This window comes from Schistocerca cancellata, chromosome 3 (genome assembly GCF_023864275.1).
Source record: "Schistocerca cancellata isolate TAMUIC-IGC-003103 chromosome 3, iqSchCanc2.1, whole genome shotgun sequence".
In the NCBI taxonomy this organism is placed as follows: domain Eukaryota; kingdom Metazoa; phylum Arthropoda; class Insecta; order Orthoptera; family Acrididae; genus Schistocerca; species Schistocerca cancellata.
The window spans coordinates 538,254,572-538,268,970 of record NC_064628.1 but is presented as its reverse complement, the minus strand read 5'-3'; the positions used below and the strand labels follow the sequence as shown (position 1 = coordinate 538,268,970).

The following is a 14,399-nucleotide window of genomic DNA, read 5'->3' as shown; positions in this document are numbered from 1 at the left end:
CTGCTATTGTTTGGACTTTTTTTTATTATTTATTTGTCGTAGTCCATTTCCTTGATGATGCTAATGGACCATTACATATAGAATAACATTTCTGTGAGTCTTCATGGTAATCTGTTTCTTTTTCTTTCTTTATTTTTCTGTTCTGTACATTGAACTAAGTTTACAGTGTCTATTATAATATCTTTCCTTATCTTTATTTCTTTTTGCTACTGTTGCTCACACATTTTGATGGCTGCCTATCTACCACTCTACATGTAATTTTCCTATGACATCTTTTCTACTTTGTCAGTTGTTCCTTTTCTGTGACAGAAAAAGAGACATAGTTTTTCATCATTTCAAACTATTCTCACTAATTTTACTGTTATCTTTGTAACTACTGCTATTACTACTGTAACAACAACATATATTCAACTACAATAACAAACAATACAACTATTACAATTGCAGAAAATCCATATTATGACTACCACCACCTTGATTTTTCTACAGCAGCTACCACTATCCAAAATTATGTAACTAATACTAACAATAAAAACAACTCACTACTGTCAGAATGCAAATAACTTTTTTTGTGGCTGCACTTTTGTATCCACCAATATTCTGTTGCCTCCAGACAGGAAAGTGACAAATCAAAGCACACCATTGAGTGATTCTTCTCATTCTTCTTAGATATATGTTTGATTACCTCCCTTCCTTCTTCTGTTATTGGTCCAGTGACCATAGGTCTATCAGGCTTGGTTCTCATTCCCCAGGATCATCCACAGGTCTTACTGTCCTCTACTGTGGTGTCTGATGGCTATAACTATACTTTGCTTTTTCAGAGAAAGCCTCAACTAGAAGATTTAGGGTATCAAATACCTCATTTACTCTAATTATATTGTAAATATCTTAAGGCCTATCTAGCTAGCAACCATTGCTATATCTACAACAAGGGGACTTCCCACAGCATATGATACGATGTGCCAATTTCGCTGCAGTCACAGCTGGTTGTTGCCTTCTTATCTAGTCTGTTTACTGGTAGATACATCCACAAAGGTAGTGAATCAGTCCTCTGCTTGGTTCAATGTGTGTTATCCAATACATCTGAATCAGAAGAAATTGAAATGTTTTCTTTTCTGTGTCTAAGGAGTTCCATCTTTGCTGCCATTCTGAAGATATTAAACTCTTTATTTATAGCAAATTTGTTGCTGGTCCCCTGAGATATTCACATATTTTTTCATATTGTTTTTATCCTCAGCCAATATGTGGCAGCCTTTTTTTTTCTTTTTTGCTGGTCCAGGGGACATACAACCATTAATAGACATAGGATGCCTCCAGATATACTACTGAAGGCTCCGCAATCTTGTAGCAGAATTTTCCATAGTACTTTTCTCGCTGCAGCAGCAGGTCTGACCAGCTGTAGCCTGTGTGCCTAAATGCTGGCACTGTAGTCCACAACTGCAGTTACTATAGACTTGTGGTACAGCCTAATTACATTCAGGGGCCAACAGAAACTCCTTTGCCCATGTTAATAATTTCATTCATTATACAACTACCTTTCCTTACTAAGTATTCCGTCTGGGCTCTGAATGTACTGTGTTTGTTCAGACACACCTTAATACCCATTGATGGTATGCCTTTGAATTGTCACCCAATTTATTTTAATTTATGGATCCTTAATAGGTTTTCTGCCAAGTAACATATATATCAATTCCTGTGGTACTACGTTGAGCCATACCTGCAAGTACTGCTCATAAATGATTCTAAGGAGTTTCCACAGTTACGGAATTGAGGCAAATTTTAATTGGATACCTGTGCTGTTTCAGTGATTGAAACATGATATACAGTTAACATATGCTAACATGAAAGATTTTCTGGGCATAGAATAGTGACATATTGTAAAATAACTGTCAATAAATGTAGCAAAACCAATTTTTCTAGTTCATTGGCTGAGCTACTCTCTTGAAGTCTTTTTGTCAGGCACAGTTGGATGATAATAGTAACATCACTTACAGAAAATCTTATAGACAGGTCAAACACAGCTGTGACTAATCATCTTGGAGTTAAGAAGCAGCCTCAGCTGTATTTAATTTTTTGTTAACAGATCACAACTTGTTTTGTGGCACTGAAAACCACATCTTCAGGTGAAGTCTGCATAACAACAAATTCTGAGAGTGTTACTGACCCTAAGATATTTACTGGAATGGAAAATTTAGAAAAAAACCTCTTAAAATAGATAAAATAGAGAAATTTGTACTCACATAAATAAATCATTAAAGCTAAGTACCCAAAACCATGATACACAAATTTATTGTCAGTCCAAACTAATAAACTACTAAAAGGTGGTAAATCACTGGATCAAAATCAGCCAGACATATGGATCAAAGTCAAAAAATTTCAGTGGGGCCTAAACTAATTATGTCAAGGTAATCTACTGGTAACCAAAGACACATATAAAACTATAAAAAGACCTGATGAGTAGCTGGTTGCAGTGAACTGATGCAATAGACCAAAAATATCAGGTGTATGTGTCAAACAAATGGATTATTAAGAGAAAAATGAGACATAAATAAAATAAACTCGTTCAATAACTCCAGTCTACACACTCTCCTGGAACATGGGATGTGACTGCATACTGTGAAGCACTGACATTGTGAAAGTAAATGGGCAGCCCATGGAGGCCTCATGTATGTGGAGATGCTGTGCGGGCACAACCACAGACTTGGTGATCTTTTGGGAACGCTGAGTACAAGGAATATCGGGTAGTCCAAGTACAATTTCTTAAAACTTGTATGGAAAATATGACAATGACAGTTAATCTGCATTAAATTGCATCACTATTAATGCTCTTACAGCCATGTTAGCCTGAGAGAAACAACATGAACAAAGGGTATTTAATGACTTAAATGAAGACTACCAGATATGTACATTATGGCTAGGGGAACAGATCCATCCAAAAGTAATAACAATTTCACTTAATAAACCTTATAAATCTAAGACATAAATTATAAAATTGTTTTCAAAACCTATGGTTTTCACATTTCACATGGATCTAACAGCCTTAGAATATATAACTTTTAACAATTTTTTAAGAGTGCTTAAAAGCATGCATGAATGTTCCTGGTGACCATAGAGGCCTGTATAAAATATTAAGAGGAAGAAGGGGGTGGTGGTGGGGTAAGGGAATTGTGGGGAGGGGAGGGGAGGGGAGGGGGGTGGGCTGGGTGAGGGTAGGACGAAATGGCAAAGGCCAAGAGGAAGAAAGGGGGGAAAAGGATCACCAAGTCTGTGGTTGTGCCTGCAGCACATCATCTGCACATACACGAGGCCTCCATGGGATGCTCATTTACTTTCACAATAACAGTACTTCACTGTATGCATCACATTGCTTTTACTGAGGCAGTCAAAATTTGTCAAGATGCTTTTGTGCCTTGATTCCATTTGTCAGTTTAGGGTTGACGGAAATGGTGCTTGATGGATAGCATAATTTCAACCTCTTCTCAGGTGTTTAATACATGGCCTTCGTTTTTCTTATGTAAAATTTTTAAGTCACTGGGGAGATCAGTGACAGAATGCCTCTGCTCATGAAAGCGGGTATTCAAGGCAAATTTAGATCTGAAAATCCTAAGGTGTTCTTTGAACCTGGTACCAAAGCCTCCGCTAATTTGTCCAATGTACCAAGAGGACAATCACTGAAAGTGTTTCATTACACCCCAGTTGCATTGTACGCATTATATTTAGAGCTCTGATGTCTTTCCTTTCAGGGGTTCTGGGAACTGGGGGATGCAAAAAGTGTTTTGATGATATATATATATATATATATATATATATATATATATATATATATATCACCTTCCGCCCCACAGGTGATGTACGAGGGGCGGAAGGTTGAAGTTGGTGGAGGTTGAGGCCTTCCCGTTACCCACCAGGCCTCAAGCTCCGCTAATTTCAAGTTTCTAGTTGCCACCCCCTCGTACATCACTTGTCATTCAACAACATCTTTGCCCCTGTATTTCCACCTCGACTGACATCTCTGCCCAACCTTTTTGCCTTTACACATGTCTGCTTGTGTCTGTGTGTGTGGGGGGGCGGGTGTGTCTGTGTGGCGGGGGGGGGGGTGTCTGTGTGGCGGGGGGTGTGTGTCTGTGTGGGGTGGAGGGGGTGTCTGTGTGGGGGGGGAGGGGGTGTCTGTGTGGGGGGGAGGGGGTGTCTGTGTGGGGGGGAGGGGGTGTCTGTGTGGGGGGGAGGGGGTGTCTGTGTGGGGGGTGTTTCGGTCTGTGTGTGTGTAATCATATGCAGTACTGTATATGCAATGCTGCATTTTGGCGTGCGCTCGAGTGTATACCTGTCCTTTTTTCTCCCTAAGGTAAGTCTTTCCGCTTCTGGGATTGGAATGACTCCTTACCCTCTCCCTTAAAACCCACATCCTCTCGTCTTTCCCTCTCCTTCTCTGTTTCCTGATGAAGCAACCTTAGGTTGCGAAAGCTTGAATTTTGTGTGTATGTTTGTGTTCGTTTGTGTGTCTGTCGACCTGCCAGCACTTTCATTTGGTAAGTCACATCATCTTTGTTTTTAGGTATATTTTTCCTTCGTGGAATGTTTCCTTCTATTATAACCATATCATTAATTTGAACCCAACAATTACGTTTGTTATTGTCGCCTTTGCATTTTGAAATCTTTCCTGTCGTCTTATTTCTCTTTTTTCTCTAAATTTTCTCTTTCTGTTTTTACCCATAGTTTCACTTTGTATTCACCTTCCCCTTTTACCGAAATCTACTATACAATTCCACAGGTTTTAACGTCATTATTTCTACAATTGTTAGCCCCATTTTCGTAATCTTTCACCACAACACCACTCCTTTAATACGTTTTTTCGAAATTTTCTCGAAATTTTCCCGAATTTCTCCGTCCTTTAACGTGTTTTAGCGGCAACACAACCACCTAACCTTTATGCACATCGCTGTCTACCAACCCAAGTTCACCACAGGATCAACTTAACCAACACTTTTTCGCCTTTTTTCATACCAGATCTCCAATTGCTTTCTAGTTCACCTTTATCTCTCCCCATCTTTTTCTATCTTTCTTTTTCATTTCAACCTCATGTTAAACTTTCCACCTTCTAACACCATGTCACCCTCACAACACCCCCACAACGACCCCATTAAGTTTTATTTACATTCCCTCCGCAAACATGCCTTCACCCTAGCCAGATTACGCTCCCATATTTTATTTTCTCAGGCTTGTCTGACATTTGGCATAACCCCCAAAGGCCTCACACTTAAAGTTCCCATCTCTGGCTGCAACCCTTCTTTCCATCAGTCCCTATACCAGTTCCAAACTGAACAATCCATTGCCCTCACCCACCTAATCCTTCACCTACACATCAACTCAGCCAATGAACACACCCGTCAACTCCTATCCTTAATAAAAGTCCTCAATCTTTCCTCTCCCACATCCACACCGGCTATCCAGAGCATCCTCCTACAGGCCAACCGCCAATTAGAACAGCATGCCACGCTTCACCTCAAAAAACTATCCAATCTCCTGGTTTCCCACCTCCGGAAAGGCAACTCACTCACCCTTCACAACCTTTCCAGCAAACCTCAACCACCTCTCATTGCACACAAACCCAGTCTCTCCCATCTACTCAATCTCCCACTTCCAGCTCCACTCCCTCCAAAACCTCAAAATTCCGATCAACACAATCTGGCACCACAACACCCTAATTCAGTAGTTAACCTTTTCTCCAAACCTCTCTCCCAATCCGAAACCTCTGTCCTATCCAAAGGCCTCACCTTCAGCCCCACTCCCAGATTCAACCAAACAGCCCTCGTCAAAGATTTACTGTCCTACACTCATACTCTCTGCTGGAAGTATCACTTTGCCACAAAAAAAATTATCCTAATCCTACCCCTAATGATCCAACTCCCCAAGACACTATCCAAATTGAACCCTGCCTGGAACAGTTCCGTCCTCCGTCACAGCGGGACCCACCTCCTCTTCCTCAAAATCACCCTCTCCAAACCTTCCAGGAATTTCTGACTTCCAGCCTTGCCTCTCAATCCTTCTTAAAAAACCTTAATCCTACTCCCAACATCACCACTGCTGAAGCCCAGGCTATCCGTGATCTAAAGGCTGGCCGGTCCATCATCATTATTCCGGCGGACAAGGGTTCCACGACCGTGGTACTTGATCGTCGGGAGTATGTGGCTGAGGGACTGCGTCAGTTTTCAGACAACACCACATACAAAGTTTGCCAAGGTAATCCCATTCCTGATGTCCAGGCAGAGCTTCAAGGAATCCTCAGAACCTTAGGCCCCCTACAAAACCTTTCACCTGACTCCATCAACCTCCTGACCCCACCGACACCCCGCACCCCTACCTTCTACCTTCTTCCTAAAATTCACAAACCCAATCATCCCGGCCGCCCCATTGTAGCTGGTTACCAAGCCCCCACAGAACGCATCTCTGCCTACGTAGATCAACACCTTCAACCCATTACATGCAGTCTCCCATCCTTCATCAAAGACACCAACCACTTTCTCAAACGCCTGGAAGCCTTACCCAATCCGTTACCCCCAGAAACCATCCTTGTAACCATTGATGCCACTTCCTTATACACAAATATCCCGCACGTCCAGGGCCTCGCTGCGATGGAGCACTTCCTTTCACGCCGATCACCTGCCACCCTACCTAAAACCTCTTTCCTCATTACCTTAGCCAGCTTCATCCTGACCCACAACTTCTTCACTTTTGAAAACCAGACATACCAACAACTAAAGGGAACAGTCATGGGTACCAGGATGGCCCCCTCGTACGCCAACCTATTCATGGGTCGCTTAGAGGAAGCCTTCTTGGTTACCCAGGCCTGCCAACCCAAAGTTTGGTACAGATTTATTGATGACATGTTCATGATCTGGACTCACAGTGAAGAAGAACTCCAGAATTTCCTCTCCAATCTCAACTCCTTTGGTTCCATCAGATTCACCTGGTCCTACTCCAAATCCCATGCCACTTTCCTTGATGTTGACCTTCACCTGTCCAATGGCCAGCTTCACACGTCCGTCCACATCAAACCCACCAACAAGCAACAGTACCTCCATTATGACAGCTGCCACCCATTCCACATCAAACGGTCCCTTCCCTACAGCCTAGGTCTTCGTGGCAAACGAATCTGCTCCAGTCCGTAATCCCTGAAGCATTACACCAACAACCTGACAACAGCTTTTGCATCCCGCAACTACCCTCCCGACCTGGTACAGAAGCAAATAACCAGAGCCACTTCCTCATCCTCTCAAACCCAGAACCTCCCACAGAAGAACCACAAAAGTGCCCCACTTGTGACAGGATACTTTCCGGGACTGGATCAGATTCTGAATGTGGCTCTCCAGCAGGGATACGACTTCCTCAAATCCAGCCCTGAAATGAAATCCATCCTTCATGAAATCCTCCCCACTCCACCAAGAGTGTCTTTCCGCCGTCCACCTAACCTTCGTAACCTCTTAGTTCATCCCTATGAAATCCCAAAACCACCTTCCCTACCCTCTGGCTCCTACCCTTGTAACCGCCCCCAGTGTAAAACCTGTCCCATGCACCCTCCCACCACCACCTACTCCAGTCCTGTAACCCGGAACGTGTACACAATCAAAGGCAGAGCCACGTGTGAAAGCACCCACGTGATCTACCAACTGACCTGCCTACACTGTGATGCGTTCTATGTGGGAATGACCAGCAACAAACTGTCCATTCGCATGAATGGACACAGGCAGACAGTGTTTGTTGGTAATGAGGATCACCCTGTGGCTAAACATGCCTTGGTGCACGACCAGCACATCTTGGCGCAGTGTTACACCGTCCGGGTTATCTGGATGCTTCCTACTAACACCAACCTATCCGAACTCCGGAGATGGGAACTTGCTCTTCAATACATCCTCTCTTCCCGTTATCCACCAGGCCTCAATCTCCGCTAGTTTCGGGTTGCCGCCACTCATGCCTCACCTGTCATTCAACAACATCTTTGCCTCTGCACTTCTGCCTCGACTGACATCTCTGCCCGGACTCTTTGTCTTTGAATATGTCTGCTTGTGTCTGTATATGTTTGGATGGATATGTGTGTGTGTGCGAGTGTATACCCGTCCTTTTTTCCCCCTAGGGTGGGTCTTTCCGCTCCTGGGACTGGAGTGCCCCCTTGCCCTCTCCCTTGAAACCCACATCCTTTCGTCTTTCCCTCTCCTTCCCTCTTTCCTGATGAGGCGACAGTTTGTTGCGAAAGCTTGAATTTTGTGTGTATGTTTGTGTTCGTTTGTGTGTCTGTCGACCTGCCAGCACTTTCATTTGGTGAGTCGCATCATCTTTGTTTTTAGGTATGTGTGTGTGTGTATATATATATATATATAAAAACAAGGATGCTGTGACTTGCCAAATGAGAAGGTGCTGGTAGATAGACACACACACACACACACACACACACACACACACACACACACACACACACAAAAAACAAACAAATTTCAAGCTTTCACAACGTAAGGTTGCTTCATCAGGAAGGAGGGGGGGAGGGGGGGACGGGGGGGGTGGGTTTTGGGGGAGGGGGTGGGGAGTCGTTCCAGTCCCGGGGGCGGGGTGACTTGCCTTGGGGGGAGGGGGGGGGCAGGTATGCGCTCGCTTGCGCGCACAGACATATGCAAAGGCAAAGGGGTTGGGCAGAGATGTCAGTTGAGGCGGAAGTGCAGGGTCAAGGATGACTTGAATGACAGGTGATGTAAGAGGGGCGGAAGATTGAAGTTGGCGGAGGTTGAGGCCTTCCCGTTACCCACCAGGCCTCAACCTCCGCTAATTTCAAGTTTCTAGTTGCCACCCCCTCGTACATCACTTGTCATTCAACAACATCTTTGCCCCTGTATTTCCACCTCGACTGACATCTCTGCCCAACCTTTTTGCCTTTACACATGTCTGCTTGTGTCTGTGTGTGTGTGGGGGGGGGGTGTGTCTGTGTGGCGGGGGGGTGTGTCTGTGTGGCGGGGGGGTGTGCCTGTGTGGGGTGGAGGGGGTGTCTGTGTGGGGGGGAGGGGGTGTCTGTGTGGGGGGAGGGGGTGTCTGTGTGGGGGGGAGGGGGTGTCTGTGTGGGGGGAGGGGGTGTCTGTGTGGGGGGTGTTTCGGTCTGTGTGTGTGTAATCATATGCAGTACTGTATATGCAATGTTGCATTTTGGCGCGCGCTCGAGTGTATACCCGTCCTTTTTTCCCCCTAAGGTAAGTCTTTCCGCTCCCGGGACTGGAATGACTCCTTACCCTCTTCCTTAAAACCCACATCCTTTCGTCTTTCCCTCTCCTTCCCTCTTTCCTGATGAGGCAACAGTTTGTTGCGAAAGCTTGAATTTTGTGTGTATGTCTGCTTGTGTCTGTGTATATGCGGATGGATATGTGTGTGTGTGTGCGAGTGTATACCTGTCCTTTTTTTCCCCTAAGGTAAGTCTTTCCGCTCCCGGGATTGGAATGACTCCTTACCCTCTCCCTTAAAACCCATATCCTTTTGTCTTTCCTTCTCCTTCCCTCTTTCCTGACGAGGCAACCGTTGGTTGCGAAAGCTAGATTTTGTGTGTATGTTTGTGTTTGTTTGTGTGTCTATCGACCTGCCAGCGCTTTTGTTTGGTAAGTCTCATCATCTTTCTTTTTAAATATATATATATATATATATATATATATATATATATATATATATATATATATTGTTTTGTGGTTGTCCTCTCACTGCTCTATTAAGTTTGAGCTGCAATTCCTGGTTTTGTCATCTTTCCATTAGATGTCATCATGTTTGTGGAACTATGCACCATTTTGTCTTGCACATCCTTGATTTCTCCATATTAAACTCATTTTAACAACAAAAATTACTTACAAAAATGTACAAAAAGAAAAAAAATTGCATCTTTATGGCTTTATGTCACTATAGAAGGTATAAAGCCAGATATGACACAACCATTTTTACCATGACTGAAATTGGGTCATTATAGTGTGCAGTTTGACTGAAAAATATTATTGTTGGACAACTCAAATTTTGTACATACGTCACCCAAGTTTGATCCACTCAGTTCTCTGGAAGTTCTTTTTTCTTTCATGAATTGTTGTTTGAAGGGAAGTATCCATCAACTTATTTACAGCAATTTGTAGTAGCTACCATACCATGTAACTTCTAAAACAAGGGCTATTGGTTATACCATGAAGATATGGTGGTAAGATTTCTCATCAAAATAACAAAGGGCACTTTAATTTCTTGTCCAGCTTATGGAGCATCTTGATGCAGGTTCTGCAACTGTGGTATTGGTTTTGAATAAAATGCCAGCACCAGTTGCACTTTTCTTTTTATTGTAGAAAGCATGACTGGTTTCAGCTTCCCAAGGTCTTGTAGGCAACACAGAATGACTCCAAAGGATACTTCATCAATACAGTTGTGCTAATTGGGTGTGACAATTTGGTAACCAAGCAGGTGTGTGAAATCTTATATTAGTGTGCTGGAATTTTTCTGTTGTGGCACCTCTTGAAAAACATTTATGGTTCACTTCACTTAGCTGATATACCCTCTGAGTGTTGCAAGTTCACAATACAAATTAATGACAATGTTGTCATTCCCAGTTTCTTCTGATAATTGTTTGTGTGCATATTTTCTTCAACACATGGAGCTCCTATGGCAAGGAAATATGGTTAAGGAAAGAAATGGATTGTAGGTAAGTCTGAAAGGTTGGCAGGTGAAATTGTACATACTGCTTTTCAGTGTTGAGGTATAGCTGTTTAGCAAATGTGTGACCACTGTTTACTAAATGTGACGTCCTGAAGTCTTTGTCCTTCCTGAGTAGGATTAATGTTATGAACACATGACTAATGTTTGTAGCTAATGTTGGCGTATACAGACAGAATCCCAGTAACTGTGAAAGAACATCAGGAAGTAGATTAAACCTCTATTTCTATTGAGTCAGTCAGTAAGTGCACATTATTCACATGTGATGAATCATTGAATACAGTCTTTCTGTTACTGAGTTGTTGCTTTTCTTTCTTCTCTGCAATGTGTAATGGGTAAAATATTTCACTTTATGTATTTTCAAGAAGGGTAACCACCAAGTGTTACTAATGTGATCTGTCATTTGCCTTTTATAGACAAAACTGCACTCGTTAATGTATTTTTTGTAGTGAAAAAAATCCTTATAATACTCTATGAAAATATTTAGACAATATGACATTTGGTCTTCTTAGAGATGAAACCATGCTTCTAGATACAGGAGAAGGCTGAGAAATCTCACAGTAAGATAAAGTTTTTGGGTTCAAATACTCTTATTTGGTCATCTGTGATGTCCTACATTTCCAGATTCCAGTAACATCTTGGAGTGTCGTATGATGATACTTCTATATACAGACTAATATGATTTCATGGTACCTGACTTGCTCCTGCTAAGAATCCAATCTCATGGGAAGCATTTGTGTGATGGATGACATAACTGAAATCAATAAGTGCCTACTGTATTGTGATAAGCATATCAATAGGAATGTCTTCAACATTGCTGTTTGGATTCATTACTGAAGCTGAGGTTGACACAGTAAAGGCACTCAACATTAGATGCAGTGTTCTATATTTTTTAAACTCAGCTCATCAGTAAAGAACTTGAAACTGAAACTAGATCAATTGTCACAATCTAGAACACAGTGCCCCTCAGATTTATGATCCAAACTTGCAAGTAAATCAAATTTTCTGGAATTGTAACAGTCATACTGACAGAAGAGGTGGCAACTTGCTGATAAAATGGAATGAAAGGAGCTGTATTGTTAAAGAGGAGACTTTACTTGCATCTTGAACATTAGACATTGCTCTTCTTGCTGTTTTTTCTTGCATCATGACCTTGGTTCAGATATGTAAAATGATCAACTCACTTTAATATTTTGATGCATTCTTGCTTGCAGGTCACTTTACTGTAAATCCAAATCCATTAAGTGTAAGCATCTCTAGACATACCATATGACTGTATTACATTATTTGTGCCTTTGTAGGCTCTTGGCTTCCATTGAATTTATCTGAAGCCTTACTGTACAGAACTGTGAATAAATTTAGGGAATAAGGTGGGGGGAGGGGAATATAAAAATTCTCTGTTATTTTCTGTGGAATAAGAGTAATTATAACTTCTTCATTCATGAAGCACATGAATTTCACTTTATCTCTTTCTGATATTCTAGTACTCCTAGTTTTAATGACCTAATGATGGCACTTCCTGTAGATTCCTTTGAGTGATATCTTTTTTATTTGTTTTAACATCTTTTCATAGATGTATGGTGCTTGAGTGTGATGGTGCCCCTCCAGAAATTCACAGTTTAGTGTTTCCAGCATTTCTGATCTTAACATTGCCAGATAGTCAAGGTGTACATCTACAGTGCATTAACTGCTTCCCTATACATTTGATTACATTTTCTTCATTTCCTCATAAAGTTTGCTATTGTAGGTATTCCATCCAGTAACAGCTCCTATTAATCTGACAGATTTTCCTCAAAGAAAACCATAGATATTTAGTGTAGAAAGTAATACATTGTTGTCATTGGACAAGTAGAATAGTTCCCAAAAACTAGACCATCTTTCTACATTTCCATTATGAGGTTGAAGTTTAACAGAAGGTAGTTTGATAGAGAGCAATACAAAAGAGAGAGAGAGAGTTTGTTAGTGTGTGTGTGTGTGTGTGTGTGTGTGTTTTAGTGCATTTACACTGATAATTAGTTGTGACACTGAGGTTAAGAACAAGCACTTCATAGTCTGTTATGTGGCTCATTTTATTTTATCAATATTCTCATCACATTGTAGCATTTTGGAGTGGTATTCGCTGTCATATAGGTACTGAAGTTAAATTTTTATCCCACTTGTTTTTATGAAGAAAGGGAGCTCCTGGTTGCAAAAAAGTTTCAGGATTATTTCTTTGTAGCATGTAAGGTAAATTTCATGTATCATCTCCTGTTGCCCTGTCTGCTTTTGAACTCTTTCATTATTGCATCTGAGAATTTCATGTTTTGCTTTATACTTTCCAGATCCAAAATAATATTTGTATTTCCTCTCTTCATTTTATTGGCTTCTGGATTAGGACTTTTTTTGCAGGAAGTACAGTTTTTTTAGGTGGGTCAGTAACAATTTAGTATGAGAGATCTGTTCATTTTGTTTCAGGTATTTGGAGCTGCAGTCAAGTGGTAGGAAAGATGAAATTCGTTTACACTACACAGCTCAGTATGATGCAACCATCCATGTGGAGGTATTTCCATACAGACTGGCAGACAATATGTGGCATAAAGTGGCTCTTTCAGTATCAGGTGCTCAAGTTGAACTCCTAGTTGATTGCCAAATACTTTATCGTCGGTTAATTCGGATGCCTGATCGTAATTTTACTGCACCACAGTTATCACTATGGGTTGGTCAGAGGAACAGCAAGCATTCCTTCTTTAAGGTGTGTATTCATGATAGTTGTATCCTGAAACCAACAATTACACTTTTGAAATGTTTGAATGCAATATTCTGGATATACCTGGCAGAAGAACACATGAATCAGTTATTTTCTTATTTCAGTTGTGTTTGATCTCTGAGTGTGTGTACTCTACATTTACATTCCATGTAAAAGTTGCATTTCATCCATGACAGTACACCCATAGTTAAAGAAATATAAGAATGTAACTAAAACTAGAAATCAAATTAATGTAACCATGTGTTGTTCAGAAAGTTTCTTTCTCTTGGTATACATCTACTAGCTGCCCCTTCATGCTTTTCTGTATAAAATTTTGAATAATCAAACTAAGTGTGTGGATAATGTTTTTACACCACAACTTTTCATAACTAATATGGTTAAAATATTCTCTTCACTTCTCTTCACATATTTGCTTATTCCTGTCCCTTTAGAATGGAAAAGCAATGTTACAATGAAGTACCTTTTTGCCATGATGGTGTTTTGTTCACTTTTTGAGTTTGTCACAAAATTACTATGTTATTAATAGTGGTAATATTACATACCACTTGGAGCAGAGTGATGGCAAAGACAAAAACTAACAAGCAGCTAAATCCCCATTCCCCAGTTGCATATATATTTGATACAAAGACTGGGTGCAGATGAAGGAAGCTTTTTTTTTTATTGCAGCTGAAATGCTTGTATAATGAGCTAAATGTCAATTCTAAACTTAAATTAATTTGGGTAAAAGTAAAAATAAAAATGTCATTTGTAAGTTGTTGTTTCTATTAACCATCTCAGTCAAATGTCAACTGCTGGAACATCGAGAGAAAAATTTGAACAATACGTCATTAAATTTTCGTAGTCATGGCATGGTAATAGCAGGTAACTGCAGTTGTTAGTGAGTTATTTTTTGAGTTGTGCAGTGCCAGAGAAAAAAATAGTACTAAATATGTTTCAATTAATT

The 14,399-nt window shown here is 41.1% G+C and overlaps 1 protein-coding gene across 1 annotated transcript in view; it reads left to right on the top strand.

The window, feature by feature from the left end:
• LOC126175368 (protein kinase C-binding protein NELL1-like) overlaps positions 1–14,399 on the top strand; it is a 931,698-nt gene that overhangs the window by 632,910 nt on the left and 284,389 nt on the right. Inside the window, exon 4 of the mRNA XM_049922135.1 lies at positions 13,165–13,441. Within this exon, the coding sequence (XP_049778092.1) occupies positions 13,165–13,441 (277 nt within the window). The remainder of the gene's footprint in view (positions 1–13,164; positions 13,442–14,399) is intronic.